Source organism: Halichoeres trimaculatus, unplaced genomic scaffold (assembly GCF_033239565.1).
Source record: "Halichoeres trimaculatus isolate MK-OKI-2021-1 unplaced genomic scaffold, fHalTri1.1 fHalTri1_scaffold_4, whole genome shotgun sequence".
In the NCBI taxonomy this organism is placed as follows: Eukaryota; Metazoa; Chordata; class Actinopteri; order Labriformes; family Labridae; genus Halichoeres; species Halichoeres trimaculatus.
Genome location: NW_027437182.1, coordinates 38,201,087 through 38,217,221, shown reverse-complemented (window position 1 = coordinate 38,217,221; position 16,135 = coordinate 38,201,087). Strand labels below are relative to the sequence as shown.

The following is a 16,135-nucleotide window of genomic DNA, read 5'->3' as shown; positions in this document are numbered from 1 at the left end:
CACAGAGCCTGGGGCGTAATCTCTATATCTGAACAGAACCTTTTGGGTTTCCTTCTTCATGTTTGGCGCGTTTTCATTTTTCTATTCTCTCTGCCATTCACTCTTTAATTTTGCTCTCAGCTCAGCTCTTCCCATCGGGATCTTAACATCTATCCTTTATAAGGGCTGCTTTGCTATCAAGTCTGCTGGTTCATTTCCCTGCACCCCTTCATGTACAGAAACCCAGCAGATCTGGACCTCACAGCCTTCTCACCTCTGAATGGGACAGAAAAAGCTTCTATTAATACTTCAGGATGAGCCTTGGTCTGCCTCCTCTTAAAATCACCAGAACTAGAGCAGACCAGTACTCTGGACACTTTTGAATCCTCTATCCATCACATAGCCCAAAGAATTGGCGTTAGTTCTGCAGTAAACACAGAGCTTTCATTAGATATCTGTTGATTAAAGCTGCTTAAACGAGCAAGTCCAAAAACACCCCAGACCTGCAGTACCACTCTCTGGATCCAGAGACCCATCTGTAAAGACCAATCCCTTCACTTGGTTTCGGATTTAGAAAGGTCTTAGTTGGCACAGCTGACTGGCTCAAATGTTATGCCATGCTGTCATTTTTTAAATCCTGTGTTTTGGCCCTCTGAAATGGTCAACCCTGGGTCAGAATCACATGTCTCCTGCAGCAGACACCTGGAAGGGAAGGATTGAGGGGCGCCATTAAATTTTTCCTCAGCATTGCGGCCTGTTTTATGCGTCTTAGCTGTAGAAACATTTTTTCCATTCACAGGAACAGTGCAGGGACAGGGGATACTTTAAGGGGCCATTTACACGACAACGGTTTTGGGGTGAAACGCAAGTTTCAAAGTTTTGTCGTGTTTCAGCCTCGTGTTTCCACGGAAACAGCGTTTCAGCCGACCTAAAACGCAAACCTGATGACTGAAACGTTATGGTGTAAACAGGGCCTAAAGCTCTACAGCGAAGCCTTTACACCTTGGCCTAAAGGACTTCTAACTTACCAAGCACGGACTTAGCAGCTGATCTATAGACAAAACAACCATAGCTGAGAGCAGAACTTATCATTGCTTGATATTTGGACTACATGGACCCTCTCTCTGCCCCCCAGCCACACCCCACCAAGCCCCTCATGAAATTTATCCCTCTTCACATATAGATAACCTTCTTGTAATACGGACTGCTCAAGTTTTATGCTCATCAAACCAAACACTCAAGAATTGAAAGTTTTTACTCTCTGGAGGGGATCCATGCAGGGACAACAAAAACATAAATCTGGTCTTTGTGTGTGGGCTCTTAAACCCAATCTGTCTGCCCCTCTCCTCTACAGAGTCTAAGGCTCTTTGGACTTGTTTTAAAGTAAATTCTACATTTCTTCGTCTTCAAATAGCACCATCATGTGCAAATATGGACTGGCCAAATCCTCTACCAGCATCCAAAAAATGTTATTAATCATTATGGTAATGAATACAGGGCTAATCACACTTCCTCCACCAGACTCTTCAGGATGTTGCAGACTTTTTGTGATTGTTGTGACTAAAACGGCAGCTATTTGAAAAAAAAAATGCACGCACTTTGCAATATTGCAATTTTTTGGGGGGATTTTTCAATCAATTTGTGGCAGTGAGCAGAAATTGTGAAAGTATTTTTATTAATTTTTTGATAAATATACAATTAATTTGAAAAACAGCAACATGATCCAGTGAGAATATGAGAATCCAGAGGGGTGGGTTGTAACACATCTTTAAGAAGTGTCACAACCATCCCCTTATGTACAACTAGGAACATTTCCTAAATTTCAATAAAGTTATGTAATGCCTAGGTAGTGGAAAAGAAAGACTGACCGAGGTGTGCCTGCAGATGTTTTAAAAAAAGCATCTGATGAAGTCACAAAGAACAGAGACCGGGACATTGTCCTCGATTGCTCTATTTCAATAAACCTTTTTTTGAGGCAAGTGATTTTCCCACTTAGTTTAAAATGATTTTGGACAGAAGTCAAAGCATGTATACCTCATGGATCATACTTCATGTCTGCGTGCTTGTGCTCATGCATGAAGTGAACCGTGCTGAAGCCCACCTCTCTGAAGTGTGCTAGAGCAGTGAAGTGAGTTGTGCCTAAGCACGGTACACCTGCAGTCACACTGGCCAAACAAGCTGGGCTTTAGGGTTGAAGCGTGCTTAAGGATGCTATGAGGAGGATCTGTTTTTGCCCCGCCACCTTGTCCAGGAGTCTCATGCACACAGTCGTAAATTCCTTTCAGGTGTGTGTTTTTTTTTTTTTGGAATTAAACAGAGATTGAGTCAAAACAAATTTTCTTTGTTCAAATCAACTTTTTGCTGGATAAAACGTGCCTAGGTAAGGTATTTATCAGTACAGTTACGTAGTGCTATAGCTTGAAACGTGACATCTAACCCTTGGCGCTGCCCAAGTAGCTGCCTGTTGCAGCAGCTCTCTCTTCTTTGTCCGTTTCTTGTTTTTTTTTTTCGTCTCTTTTCATCATCTTTGTATTTGGAGTGGATCATTACTTTGTATGGTTTATTGTTGGTCACGGACACCAAACTTTTGTGGCTTCAGAGATATTTTTACAACTTTTCTCCTGTGTTTGTCTGGAGATCCTACATGTAACCATGGCTGCATTGTTTACATGTGAAATTAGCTGTTAGCAGCCTGTAGCATGTCAATGCTAACTAGTGTAAGGCTTGATGATTTCCCTCAAGGTGAGGAGGAGGAGGTGAGGACGACGTGCTGGTTCTCAGGTGTGAGCTGGGAGGTGACGACGTGGACCTGTCCTTCCATCCATCATTATTGGGAACGTGGGATCTATCTCTGGTAGGATGGACGAGCTAGCCGTGCTAGCCCAGCAGCAGAGGGGCTGCCGGAGGGCAGAGTGGCATCGTGCTGTTCACGGACTTGGCTGACGGAGCTGACACCGGCCCCACATTGGAGGAGCTTCACCTGCTGTGAGCAGACAGGATCCAGGAGACAGAGACTGAACAGACTGCTGGGGAGGCTCAGTCCTGGACCCTGTGGAGGTGGAGACTGGCTGGGCTGGAGAGTGGTGGACGGGCTGTCATCGTTATCTATTTTCTTGTGGACCTTTTTTGCACTTATTATACACTTTCTTACTTTTGTTTTCTTAAATGTTGCTGTGACTCCTGAATTTCCTCTCGGGGATAAATAAAGTATTTTCAATTCTATTTCTATTTCTATTTCTATCAAGCAATCGTAGTAGCCGGCTATATGTAGTGCTATCGGCAGCCCGGTGCTCCGATGTATCTGTAGGCTAGCATGACAACAAGTAAACACTGTCAGTTTGTATGTAGTTTAATAGCTGTTTATGTAATGTGTAACGTCAACCTCACTCTTCATTTTATTGATAGACTCGAGTTTGAACAGACCACTGCAGAATATCTGCTGCAAGTGGGCTGGAATGAACATTATCACAAACAGCTCAGCCCTTTTAGCCTTTGGCTTGTGCTCTATCTCTCGCCTGTTTAGCTTTCTGACAGTTAGGCTCCAGTGTCCACCATCACTAGAAAATTAACCACAGAAATCATTTTCAGTAGAGAAAAACACAGATCTCTGTTCTGTCCGCTAAACTTCGTCAGCCAGCCGGGATGTTGTCATAGAGACTTGACATGGAGACATGCCGTAAATCCATCCAGTCCTGCTCGACCCCATCAGGAAGCTGAGTAAGAAAGTATGAAGCAATTTAAAATAACCTGTAACCTGTAATATTGGTGCTGTTAATCTCATTTTAAAGTGTGGATTAGGATCAGGCAAATATCTAGAAGGGAGACTTTCAAAATCACTTTTAAACTCCTCACATCCCCTTTAAGCATGGCACAGTTATCCAGTGTGACCACACCCTTCACCTCTCATATTGTACTGAATAACAAAACGCTGAATACTTTTTTTTGTCACTTTCTAAATGCTTTGTTTCTAGTCCTGATAGCTATATTACGCTCTCCATCCCACCATAAAACCAAGCTGTGAGTTTTTAGAACCTGTCTCACAGGGAGAGGGGAATGATGGATCATCAAGCCAAAGGATTCATACAGTGGAGCCATCAGAGTCTATCTCTACCAATATGTTTCTGGCTTTTCCCTGAAAATCATCCTGCTCAGCAAGAAGAGGTTTACACCTGGGCACACCCTCTTCTATTTCTATTCTCAGCATTTGACCAAATCTTCAAAGGGTTGGGAAGTGGTTGCTTCCCTGTGTGCACCTGGAAAGAACATCCCACTCTCCAGTTCTGGCAAAGACAGAAGACGCAAAACAAAGATCTATGTGACTGCACTCATTTCTTCCAGTATCAGACCTGGTTGGCCTTCTGTCGTCAATACTCCCTGGGTGTCATTAATGACCCCTGGGTGTCGCCAATGACCCCTGGGTGTCGTCAATGACCCCTGGGTGTCATTATGACAGCTCAACAGTGTGTCTCTTCAGCATCTTGTTTTGATCCAAATGTTCCAAAAACACAAGGCGTTAGCCAGTGTGATTTTTTTTTTTTCCAGAAATTATTGAAGTTTAAAAAACTAAAAAGGCAACAAAAAAGTACCTTGAAAGCTTGTATACCCCCCTGGGTGTTTTCCGGAAGATTTTTAGGACATTTCATTGTGCATTTTTCAAACATTTAGTTTTTGGTCAACAAATGGTTAGGCTTTTTTTTTTTTTTTTTCAAAATTTCCCAAAGTGTCACAAACACCACAATATTGAACCCATGAGCTCATTTACCCCCTGGGTGTCATTTTTGGGGGGGCCCAAAGAGTGTCCCTAGTGTGTCTTTGGGCAAACATACCTGCAAACTCGCCCCTGCAGCAGCCTCTGATTCAGTTCGGCCGGTTGCTCAGTCACTTTGAATCTGACAGGTCAGGAGAGGGTCTTCTTTTGCTCTGAGTGAACACAGAAATGTGTTCCTGAAGCTCAAAAAGCCGTCAGAGTACTCTGCTCCTCCTCAGCCATCTTTCTTATGGTACAGCTTGTCTTGACACTCTGGGCTCACCTCCTGTATGAACAGCTGGAACTGGCAGTGAATCAGGCCGCGTGCTTGAAAGAAATGGACTGCTCTCATGATGGTGGTCATGATATCACCAAGCTTTAGGAGCCTTCCACACACTGTTGCAGATCCAGAGCTCTTCAGTCTGACTCATTAGCAACAAGCTGGAGACTGATTCAGAATCTCATCCAGACCCTCCAAGTCCAAAGCTTTAGGTCGACAGGTCGCTTTGCTTCTTCGGCTGTGACATCAGGTGGAGGTCAGGACGCTGATCTGTTTTGGTCAGAAACCTGTGGACGTCTTAGGTGAGCCTGAGGTTCATCAAAGCTGCTGATGACCTGCTGCTTTGAAGGCTAGTCTGAACACAGGTGCTGCCAGTGATCTGAAGATTATACATGCTTTGTGATGAGTTATCAGTCACATAAGGCAGATATTGGTACAGAAAGGTCCAGGTGTCCACAGACGGCCGTGCAGCAGTGGTTGCAGCAGCTCACTGCGGGGCCAGCAGGATATGACAGACCGTTAAAGCCATAAATTACAACACAGCACTCAGGCACTACTTTACACTAACCGAAGCTCCATGGAGGTCACCTCTGCTGGACACACACCATTAGCCTTCGTCTCTCTCCCTCTCTCTCTCACACACACACACAGACACAGACACACACACACAGACACACACACACACACACACACACACACACACACACACACACACACACACACACACACACACACACACACACACACACACACACACGCTGGCTGACAGAAACGCACCTGTTCATCTGGGATGTGTTTATTTGTAACAGTAATACATGGTGGAGTACGTAAATCAAGAGGAACCAAAAATCATCTAAAAACCCACGGTAGAATGTCATATTCATAAAGATAAAAATAATGTGTCCATTTACATTAATAAGAAACTGTTAGCTGAGGTAAAGTTAAAGTAGGTCTAGAAATGTTATGCACTCAAACAGCAACGATTCCCTTTTTATTCTCTGCTCTTCTTTTACTCAAATTTCACATTAATCAACATCGTTGTCCAAAAGAGTCTGTGTGAGCGCCGCAGCATGCACTCTGGCCATAAAACAGGGAGTCATGGCGTCACAGTCCATGATGCAGAGGAGGCTGCAGTCACACAGCGACTGCAGCAGTGTGGCACCGACACGCAGACGAAGGGAGGGAGCTGCAACAGAGGGGGGCCTGTGTGCAGGGGAGCAGATCGGCTGTGGGAAAGGAGAAAGGAGAGGTGCAGAGGCTAGTTTGTAGAAACGAGACAGGAAAACGAGAGCAGCTCGGAGCAGGGAGACAAAGTGTGGACACAGAGACAGTCTGTTCAAAGAGGCGCTGAGTGGGGCTTGTATCTAGGAGCTGCATGCTGCCTGTGTGGAGAAGCTGGCCACACTTCCCTGACAGAGGCTAAAACTTTACACACCAAGATACCAGAGCAATGTCCTGTGTGCGTACACGAGCTGCACATATGGTCGGATCAGCTGTTCTAGTCAGCGGTCATAAGGAGAGAGGAATGATGGAATGAGGTCCACTCAGAGGAGAGACTTTCACAGACCTCTCTCATTCATCTCCCTCTGCAGCCTGCGCTCTTCTGATGCTGGTGTTCACAGCTGAGGCCATTATCACCCTGAAAGAGCTCTGAGTCATCTAGCCAGAAACTTAGGAAAAACTAAAGCATGCTATACCAGCAAGTCTGCAGAAGAGGAGGGTTTGGTCTGAAGTCGAGCTCGGCACTTTGTGACACAAACAGCTGATATGATGAAGTGTGCCATGTCCTGAGACCAGAGACTCTGGAGAAAGACAAAGATCTGTCTAATACAGGTACTAAAGTGATCCAGAGCTCAGGTGTATGAGTATAATACTTATTTTAGGTCTACAGAGTGGGCTGTGTTCTGCTCACTGACCAGTACACCTGATGAACTGCAGACAGGTGTCTATCTGTGCAGACCACTTCTCAGAGGATTTTCTAGCTCCTCTCTTGATTTTAAACAGCACGACACAAACTAAAACCTAAGTGTTTGTGTCTTCTTCATAGTATTAAATATTTCATTAGAATTCCCCCCTAAGGGGCAATCAGGGAAACCTTTGTTCTTTCAGGTCATATTGCTTGATTTTGGCTGTATTATTTCTTTTTTTTTTTTTTTTTTTGTAAGACGATGTTTTCCAAGGAAAATCTTAAAATTCAATTTTCAAACCTTTTTATTAGTCAATGATACACTAGAGGCACATTTACGAACCTAAAAGAACCCCCAGCCTTCAACATGTAAAATGCAAGTAGAATAACTCACTGTGTGTAATTGTCAAAATGAAAACAGTGACATCATGAAATCAAATGGGCATTTAATGGGTTAAGATAATACAAAATAATTAAAAACTTGGACGTTCTGATTAAGACTGAAGTTGACTGAATGATATGAGTTAAAATAAGTAGAATATAATTCTAGCCTGTTGTTTTTTTATAGCAGTTTTTGGTAGAGGACATCTTTGTCCTCAAATCTCTCTAGGGGATTGTAAATCAAAGGGTAAATATAAACCAAATTCCCCTGACAGGTTCAGGAAAATGCCTGACTTTAAGATATCAACAGACCAAAATAACACTCAGGCTCAGACGAACGTCTTCAAACAAGAAACTGAACGGGAACCTTTTTTTATTCCCATTCATGATTTACTCCTCAGGAGAGATTCAGGTCTCTTTCGTCACACTTTGATAACTGGAAACCAGACATTTCTCTGGACCTTTCCTGTGGTTTGGAGAGTGACAGAGACAGGAACTACGAGAGATGGACGAACCAAGTCATGCTGGGACAGGAATTGAACCTATGACCAGTATGATAAGGACTGAAGGGCGCCACTTCACCCCTTCCTCTTAGAGGTCATCATGATGTGTTTGGAGGAAACAGCAGCGGACTGCTTGGTTGGAGGGGCGGAGCTTCTTCAGGTGGCTCAGATGGAGGCTAAGTTGTTGTAGACTGAGCTCATCCACTGGACCAGCAGTCTGCTCTGAGGACACAGCTGGTTCCAACAGCAGGGCAGCTCATGGTCAGGTCTCTCTGACCCACTTCAGCCTCTATGACTCCAGCCAGCTCCTCCAAACAGGCTCCACCTCCTCTCTAAACACCTACCAGAGATCAGCTCAGCCCTTGAATGAACCCAGACCATCCCTGCACCTCCTCAGACATCAGTAGGCGGACACATGGTGGACGGAGGGTGGAGAGAAGGAACTGATGTGTGTATTGCTTGGGTTAACATTGAGAGTTTGCATAAGTGAAGCTTCCTGTTTTATGGCTCAGACGTGGGCTGGACGGGATGGATGTCTTTGTTTTAGTATTTACAAAATGAGTTTGGCAAACCAACGATCAGATGCCTTAAAGCCATGTTGACTCTATAACTGCTATAGAGCTGACCCCAGCGGCTTGATTGATTTATAAAATAAAAACTCCTTTGTTCAAGTTCTTCTCTTTTCATCCGTATTGTACAAAAGCTTTAGAGAATGAACAGTTCAATCACAGAGTCTCATCCCTCAGCAGGTCTGTCCTCCAGCCACAGTCAGAGTCCATCTGCAGGGAGAGACGTTTGGCAAATACTGTGTGTGTGTGAGTGTGAGCGTCAGAGGGTGAGGCATGACTCTGTGTGTGTGTGTGTGTGTGTGTGTGTGTGTGTATGTGTGTGTAAGATGGTGTGTGAGTAGCTCCCAGAGAGTCTATTTCTGCATAGTGATCCAGCAGACACTCACGAAGAAGGAGGGAGAAACGCCCCAACAAAGCATCCAATCAGAGGCAGCGATCCAGGTAATGGGCCATCCCTGATAGGCCTATCAGTGTCTAGATCCTCCTCTGGGATCTCCTCGCTGAAGACGCAGAATCTGTCCGTTAAAAACCAAACATGATCATACAAATCCTGTTTTGTATGTGTGTGCGTGTGTGTGCGTGTGTGTGTGTGTGTGTGTGTGTGAGCGTGCGGGCACGTGTGTGTGTGTATGTGTGTATGTGAGAGACAGGGAGGCACTGCTTGATTTAGTCCCTCCTTGGCAGCACAGTCTCAGGCCAGACGCAGGAGGCAGAGGGAGGAGTTGGAGGAAGAGGTAGGGGGGACGCAGGGGAGGAGCGGTCTGTAAGGCTGGGGGTGAGACGTCACAGGGGGAGGGAGGAGAGGAGGAGACCGCACAGCAGAGGGAGAACCAGATCAGAGATTGATTTCCGTTCTGGATGAAACCAGAGAGTGCTGACTGCAGAGTCACACACACACACACACACACACACACACACACACACACACACACACACACACACACACACACACACACACACACACACAGGTGAGGGTGGTCCTGGTCTCTTAGTCGTGGTCAGGGGGTCGTCTGTGCGTCTCTTCATTTCTTCCCTTTGTTGATCTTGGCATACAGCGGATCCTTCCCCCTCTGTGCACACAGACAAACACACAGCATTACTAACACATCAGTCTGTGTGTGTGTGTGTGTGTGTGTGTGTGTGTACACATGTGTGCGTTTGTGTGTGTGTGTTTGTTTGTTTGTGTGTGTGTGTGTGTGTGTGTGTGACAGCCAGCCTCGGCGTTCATCCTGATTTGTATAAACCAAAAGGAGGATCAGTTTAACTGATTCATTCTCTCAACTGACTGAAGGACAAGTTGAGACAGGTGAGCTGCAGTTCTGAGCTTCACTTTGTTTTTTAATATGGAAACACAAAACACACACACACACACACACACACACACACACACACACACACACACACACACACACACACACACACACACACACACACACACACACACACACACACACACACAAAAAGGGATATAAGCACACAGAGTGTTAAAGGCAGACAGGTTTGAAGCAAGTCAGCTGTGGCCTGACATCTGAGTGGATTTATCCGGATGTAAAAATGAGAAGGTTCAAGAACCACACAGTGGACACCAGACTAGATTAAGGTGAGGAGATAAAGAAGAAATAGTTTATGAGGAAGCAGAGGCTAAAGTTGATTGTTCTACAGAAACAAAATGTTTCTGTGTTGTTGGAAGGAGACTCTTCCAGACATCTCTCCTGTCAACCACTGACCATGGTGATTGTCTTTTCAATGTTGGACTGTGTATCAGTCTGCTTAGAGATTTTTCTCTGGTTTGGGTTTCTGCACATATCAGTGTCTTCTTCATAAAAAAGTCAGTCTGTCAGATGAATGGATAACTAGTTCATCTTTCTTCACACGGCTGTTCTTCATGAGTCACCCTCTGGTTGATGCTCTTGACTGACTACTGGACAACTCAGTGGCTGTAACACCTGGGGTCTCATGGGAACATCAAATGTTGTTCCTCAAACTCAGTCAAACTCATTTGGTATTTGGTGAAAATGTTTTGAACATTTCTGCTTCATTATCTTGGCAGGACCTGCTGGATCACTTTAAGCTGGATCAACTTATTAGTTTGGATGGTTTTAAAATTATAGCTCACGGAACTGCTGTGTATACATGTTTAGATAATTGATGGGCTGACAAGTAAAGTGATTGTCTTGATTTTCTTTGACTAATGACTGACTTTTTAACTTTATGGACTGCTGCCTTGGACAAGACTCTCTTGTATGGGGATTTTTTTGTAACTTAGTGTGATTTATTACTCCTGATAAAATAAAGGTTAAATAAAAATCAAAGCTGCAAGCAGCATTGACTGTCACCGGTCCCTTCACGCCTGTCAGTGATGCCTGTTTTACCTCCACTGTCAAGATTTCATCCCTTTCTGACCCTCTTAGAGGTATCACATTTGATATCATGTATTATGGCCCCTGCTCAGTCACATGACCAGCTGCACTGAACTTATAATCAGGGTGTGACATCATCATCAACTGCTGCTGCTCTGGGAAGAGAAAAATTCACAAAAGTTGGAAACAACTTCTCATAGATGCCACAATTTTGACCAAATCTATGTAAGAATATAATACTGTCGTAGGAAATTTTGTCAGGAATCCATCCATAAAGCCATGCGACTTTTACTTTTTTGTTGAGATGCCCAAATGCCGCAGCTTGCATGGTGCTGATCCATTTATTCCCTCATTCAAAAAACTGTTTCTGAAATAACACTAGCTCTGCTGGAAGTCCTCAGCCAAGGACCCAAAAAATCAGAAATATTTGGGTCTAAAAATGGTGTTTGCAGATCAAAATAGTCTGAAAATGAAAAACAGCCCTAATGAAATCTAGGGCTGCAACTAAAGTTTATTTTTGATGTTGACTAATCTATTGGTTATTTTTTTGATTAGTCGATTAATCAAGATTATTTTCCGTTTCAACCTAATTTGGCCTTTAAAATGTGCAGACCTTTCTAATTCAACCTGTGTGATGCATTTCACTGCATTTACCCAGACTTAGGTTCTCGCCTCTGATTGGTCAGCCCTATGTCATGTCAGCAGGTAACAGGGAAATTAAATTGTTGTTTACAGTGTTGGTTGGCAAGACCACTTATTAGTAACTTTGGGCTTGTTTTCTGATGTTTATTTGCTTATTGGGGCTTGCATTGCTCTCTGTATGATCCCGCCTGACTCTCTCCCAGCTCTCCATGACAATGTGTTTAGTTTAGTCTCTCTAGATGCACAACTTTCACATTGCTCATGCACGCTCCGCCCCGCCTCCTCCCCACTGAGTGTTATCGGTGCAGTGAAAGCATGAATGAGCTCCAGCAGATAAATTACCTAATTTTTAAATGTTTGAGGTGCTTTTATACAAGTTTGTGACTTAGATCCTGAAAAACTGTTTAAAAAGGAGAGCGGAGAAGACTCTCTAAATTAGGTTATCAGGGACTAATCACTGGGAGCTGAGAGAAGGTGTGAATCCACTAGAATGAACTGGATGAGACAGATGAGACAAAGACTCAACTCAATGACACACAGGGGTGTGCTGTCTTGCGGCAGTAAAGAATCTGCAATTTGCTCCCTCTACTCATGCAGCATGGAGGACAACAGCTACAGCACAACTTTAAACACAGAGCCCTGCTTCACTAAAGACCAACTACAGAGTCTTACTGTCCCACTCCCCACAGGAGAGACCAACCACGTGCTCAGTCTGCAGACACAGCTCCTCTGTCCCTCTGACACCCACTGCAGAAAATAAAACACTCCAGACAGAAGTCTTTGATTGTTACTCAGTTCTATGGGTTGTTTATAAATCCACCACTAGGTGGCAGTAGCACACCATCAATATTCCTGACTAAAAGACTTAGCCCTTCAAACAGTCTCTAATGTGTAATTTACACACACACACACACACACACACACACACACACACACACACACACACACACACACACACACACACACACACACACACACACACACACACAATAAATCATAGGTGTAAAGCAGAGCTTTGGAGGACCAGTTATGAGTCACCATGTCTCCTTCCTTTGGAACAACAGGAGATGATGGAGCGGCCTGCAGCCAATCACAGTGTCTGTTATAACAGTACACATCATTACTGAGTGACTGACAGACTGGGAACACACACACACACACACACGCACAGAGTCTCAAAGTTAAAGAGAGAACACACAGTGATTGTTTCCGCTTTGAGATCCAGTAGGATCAGCTCTTGGTAGCCCCAGCTGGTCCATGCTGCAGACAGGGACACATGCGTGTTGTGATGAGAGAACTGAAAAAGTTAAACTCTGATTCATCTCTACATGTAGAGTTCACTCACTCCATCATCAGGGTGTGAACCAGAGTTTGCTGAGACGATCTAAAAAGGCAGAGGTGTGTGCCACACAGAGTGGGTCTGACTCAGTGGACATGGATTATACTCACACACTGAGTGATGTCGGGACACAGCAGCTCTCAGGTGTGTGAAGACAAACAGAGACTCATCTAGACCTGAGACTGATGTTTGAAGGATAAGGATGTAGACTATTGGGCAGAGAGGTTAAAATTCACCTTCAGATGAAACCAAAGCCCATCTCAGCACAACTTTCTTATTTTAGGCTTTACTCAGGTCCAGGGTTCCCTACCTGGACAGCTCTCTGTCAAAGCCAGTATGTATGTCTTACACACTATATCCTTAATATGAGCCCCATTCACCTGTCAAGTCCAGAAAAATGTCTCATTTTAGGATTTTACAGGCCCTGTGAGGACTTATTAAATGGACGCATGCCCAGTCTCTGTACACTAAACTACACCACGGACTGACTTTATAAAGTCTGTTTGTTGTCACCTTTAAACAGGCTTTGGATCCTGCACAAAGATCACAGAACACAGATCGCCTCTCCAAAACACACACACACAGCATGGCAAGAGTCACTTCTTGACCACAGTGTGTGACAGAGCTAATGGGAAACAAAGTCTTTAACTCTCAAGAGCATTACCAATTCTGGCCAGCCACGAAAACCAGTGTAGAACAGACAGGCCTCACAGACAGGTACAAACAGGTCTTTGAACACAGTAAGGAGAAGAAACAGAAAGAGGAGCAGCCCCAAGGCCAGATATATGTGGCTGGACTAGGACATGTGTAGATTTCCATTTGTTTATCACAGTGTGTGTATGTGTGTGGTGTGTGTGGTGTGTGTGTGTCTCTGTGTGTGTGTGTGTACATGTTTAAGGCAGGCAGAGGGATGTCAGGCTGCTCAGTGAACCATGGAAGCCTACCATTCCACGGCTGGACCTGGGAGTGAAATGCATGACATGATGAGATCAGCCTATAACACACACACACACACACACACACACACACACACACACACACACACACACACACACACACACACACACACACACACACACACACACACACACACACACACACACACACACACAGAGTTGGATATTTGGCAGTGATGTGAGCGCAGGTGGTGACAGTATCAATCCCAGGTGTGCTTGTCTGGGGAACAACTAAGTTCATTGAACTGTTGTATGTGTGTGTGTTAGAGAGTGAGAGAGAGAGTGTGTGTGTATATGTGTGTGTCCTAGCGTGTGTAAACACCATATGGGGTGTGAGTCGCTGGACCAAGACCAAAGAAGTACCCCCTCCCACAGAGGAGGACTGGTTGTTTGGCTCCTTAAAGTCTCCCTTCAGCCCGTCACAACCAGAGACTAGGAGCCAGCAGCAGAGGGGGGAGGAGGCTGCCTATTCACCCATCCTCCCCCCTGGAGTGGGGGAGGACTCCCAGGCTTCTTGGGTTTTAATTAAAGCCAATTATGTGAGGGCTCTCATTAATCCTGGCAGACCAGTATCTGCCGGTGAAAACAGAGGAGTTGAATTTCTGCCTGTGAGTGCCAGCAGCCATCATTAAGGAGGGAGACGAGTGGGTGAGTAGCAGAATGACCTCCCCCTGCAGTGCGTGTGTGTGTGTATGTGTGTGTGTGTGTGTTTGTGTCTGGGTGAATTTCTCTATTATGTGCCTCCTTGTCTCCTTTCTCCTCTGTCTTCCTCTGTCCTACTCAGTGGTCCAGGACTTACAGCACGCCCTCATTAAGGAGGTCTCTGTCTGAACACCCACAGGCCATGTGGACAGAAGAGGAACCCTGAGTGAGCCCACTCAGGTGCATTCTCCAGGTGTGTTTTGTGTGTGTGACTTTATATGAGGCGCACACACAGCTGGGACCAAACTACACACCTGCACAAATAGAAGCTCACCTGACATCACAGCAGACTCTATTACATGGCTCATTCTTACAAACACTGGTTGCCTCCTCACTCTCTGTCCTTCAGCACTTATCCTCACTTCCTTTAGATTGCTCCTCGTGGGGGGAGCTAAAGCTCGACTCACTGACAGAACAAGGAACCTTTGCAGGCACAGGTACTTAATAGCTAATTAAGTCTTGCAAACTACATTTTTTAACAGTGGGAAGGCTTTAGGGGGTGGGACTTAAAGCTAGAGCCTAAAACATGACCTAAAGGCTTTAACATGACCTAAAGGCTTAAACACAAGCTAAAGGCTAAAACATGAGCTAAATGCTAAAACATGAGCTTAAGAGTAAAACATGAGCTGAAAGCTGTAACGTGACATTAAGGCAGAAACATGGGCTAAAGGCTAAAACATGAGCAAAAGACTGAAAATGAGATAGAGGCTAGACCCTGGCTAAAGGCAAAAACACAGGCTAAAGGCTTAAACACTAGCTAAAGGCTAAAACAAAGGCTAAAGGCTAAAACAAAGAATAAAGGTTAAAACTCAGGCTTCAGGCTTAAACATGAGCAAAAGACTAAAACATGGGTTAAAACCAAGCAGCAACCTACGGTCTAAGGAAATGAGACAATGATGAAATGCTGAAGTCTGCCGCTTCTTCTGTGTCTTCTTGAGACTGGCTCCGGAAGTAGTGGAATTCACTCCCCCCCCCCCCCCCCCCCCCCGATAATATGAGACAATGCGGAAGTGCTAAAATCTGCTGTTTCTGGAGTGTTTGCTTGAGGCTGGCTCCGGAAGTAGCGGAAGTCACATACACACCAAGCCAAAAAAAGCCGTATTCAAAGCAGAAATTAACCTATTTACAGCCTGGTTCAAAAAACCTCTCCTGTCTGAGTTGCTAATTTTACTACCAGCTCCCACTGTACGGGGGTGAATTTTTTTCTAACCCCGCCGTTCAGAGGATATTAAGAGCTCCCCCAATAAAAGGCACAGCTGAGGGTCACGTGGCGGCCAGCGCCCTATGGCTGTAGGCGAAGCCCTTGCCACTACCAATATGGCCGCTATAGCCGAGGGGTCTACAACAAAATGTGGAGTTAAAAAGAAGATCTGATCTCCATTCATTTCCAAAACAAAAACATGCCTTGTTCAGAGTCATATCTCCACCACAGTGTGGGTGAGACTCCAGGCCAAAAGGTGGCACTGCAGCCCAAATCAAACTGATCCTTCTCACAGCCTCTTTAAAGACCAACTGAAGAAGACCACATAAGCAACAGTTGCACTTGTATCTCAGGTGTGAGGATGCGAGATACCTACAGGAGGAACCTGCAGAGACTGGCTGTAAAGTGTTAATACTGTGTGTTAGTGTTTATTATGAATTAATCTTGATCCAGTTTAATTTGTGACTCAGAATTTAAAGAATCTCAGCTAAAAGGCTTGGTGAGGTTTGCTGCTCTCCTGGTGGATGGAAACAGAAAAATCCTGGAGGAATCCGTGAATGTGTTAAAGAG

At 44.8% G+C, this 16,135-nt stretch overlaps 1 protein-coding gene across 6 annotated transcripts in view; it reads right to left on the bottom strand.

Moving 5' to 3' along the window:
* Nucleotides 1-7,140: 7,140 nt before the first annotated feature.
* Nucleotides 7,141-16,135, bottom strand: part of dab1a (DAB adaptor protein 1a) — a 381,277-nt gene continuing 372,282 nt past the window's right edge. For all 6 annotated transcript variants that reach the window (XM_074668250.1, XM_074668251.1, XM_074668253.1 and 3 more), the window contains one exon: nt 7,141-9,435. Coding sequence is in view for 1 of the 6 variants with exons in the window: in XM_074668252.1 (XP_074524353.1) it covers nt 9,388-9,435 (48 nt within the window). In the remaining 5 variants the exon portion in view is untranslated. The remainder of the gene's footprint in view (nt 9,436-16,135) is intronic.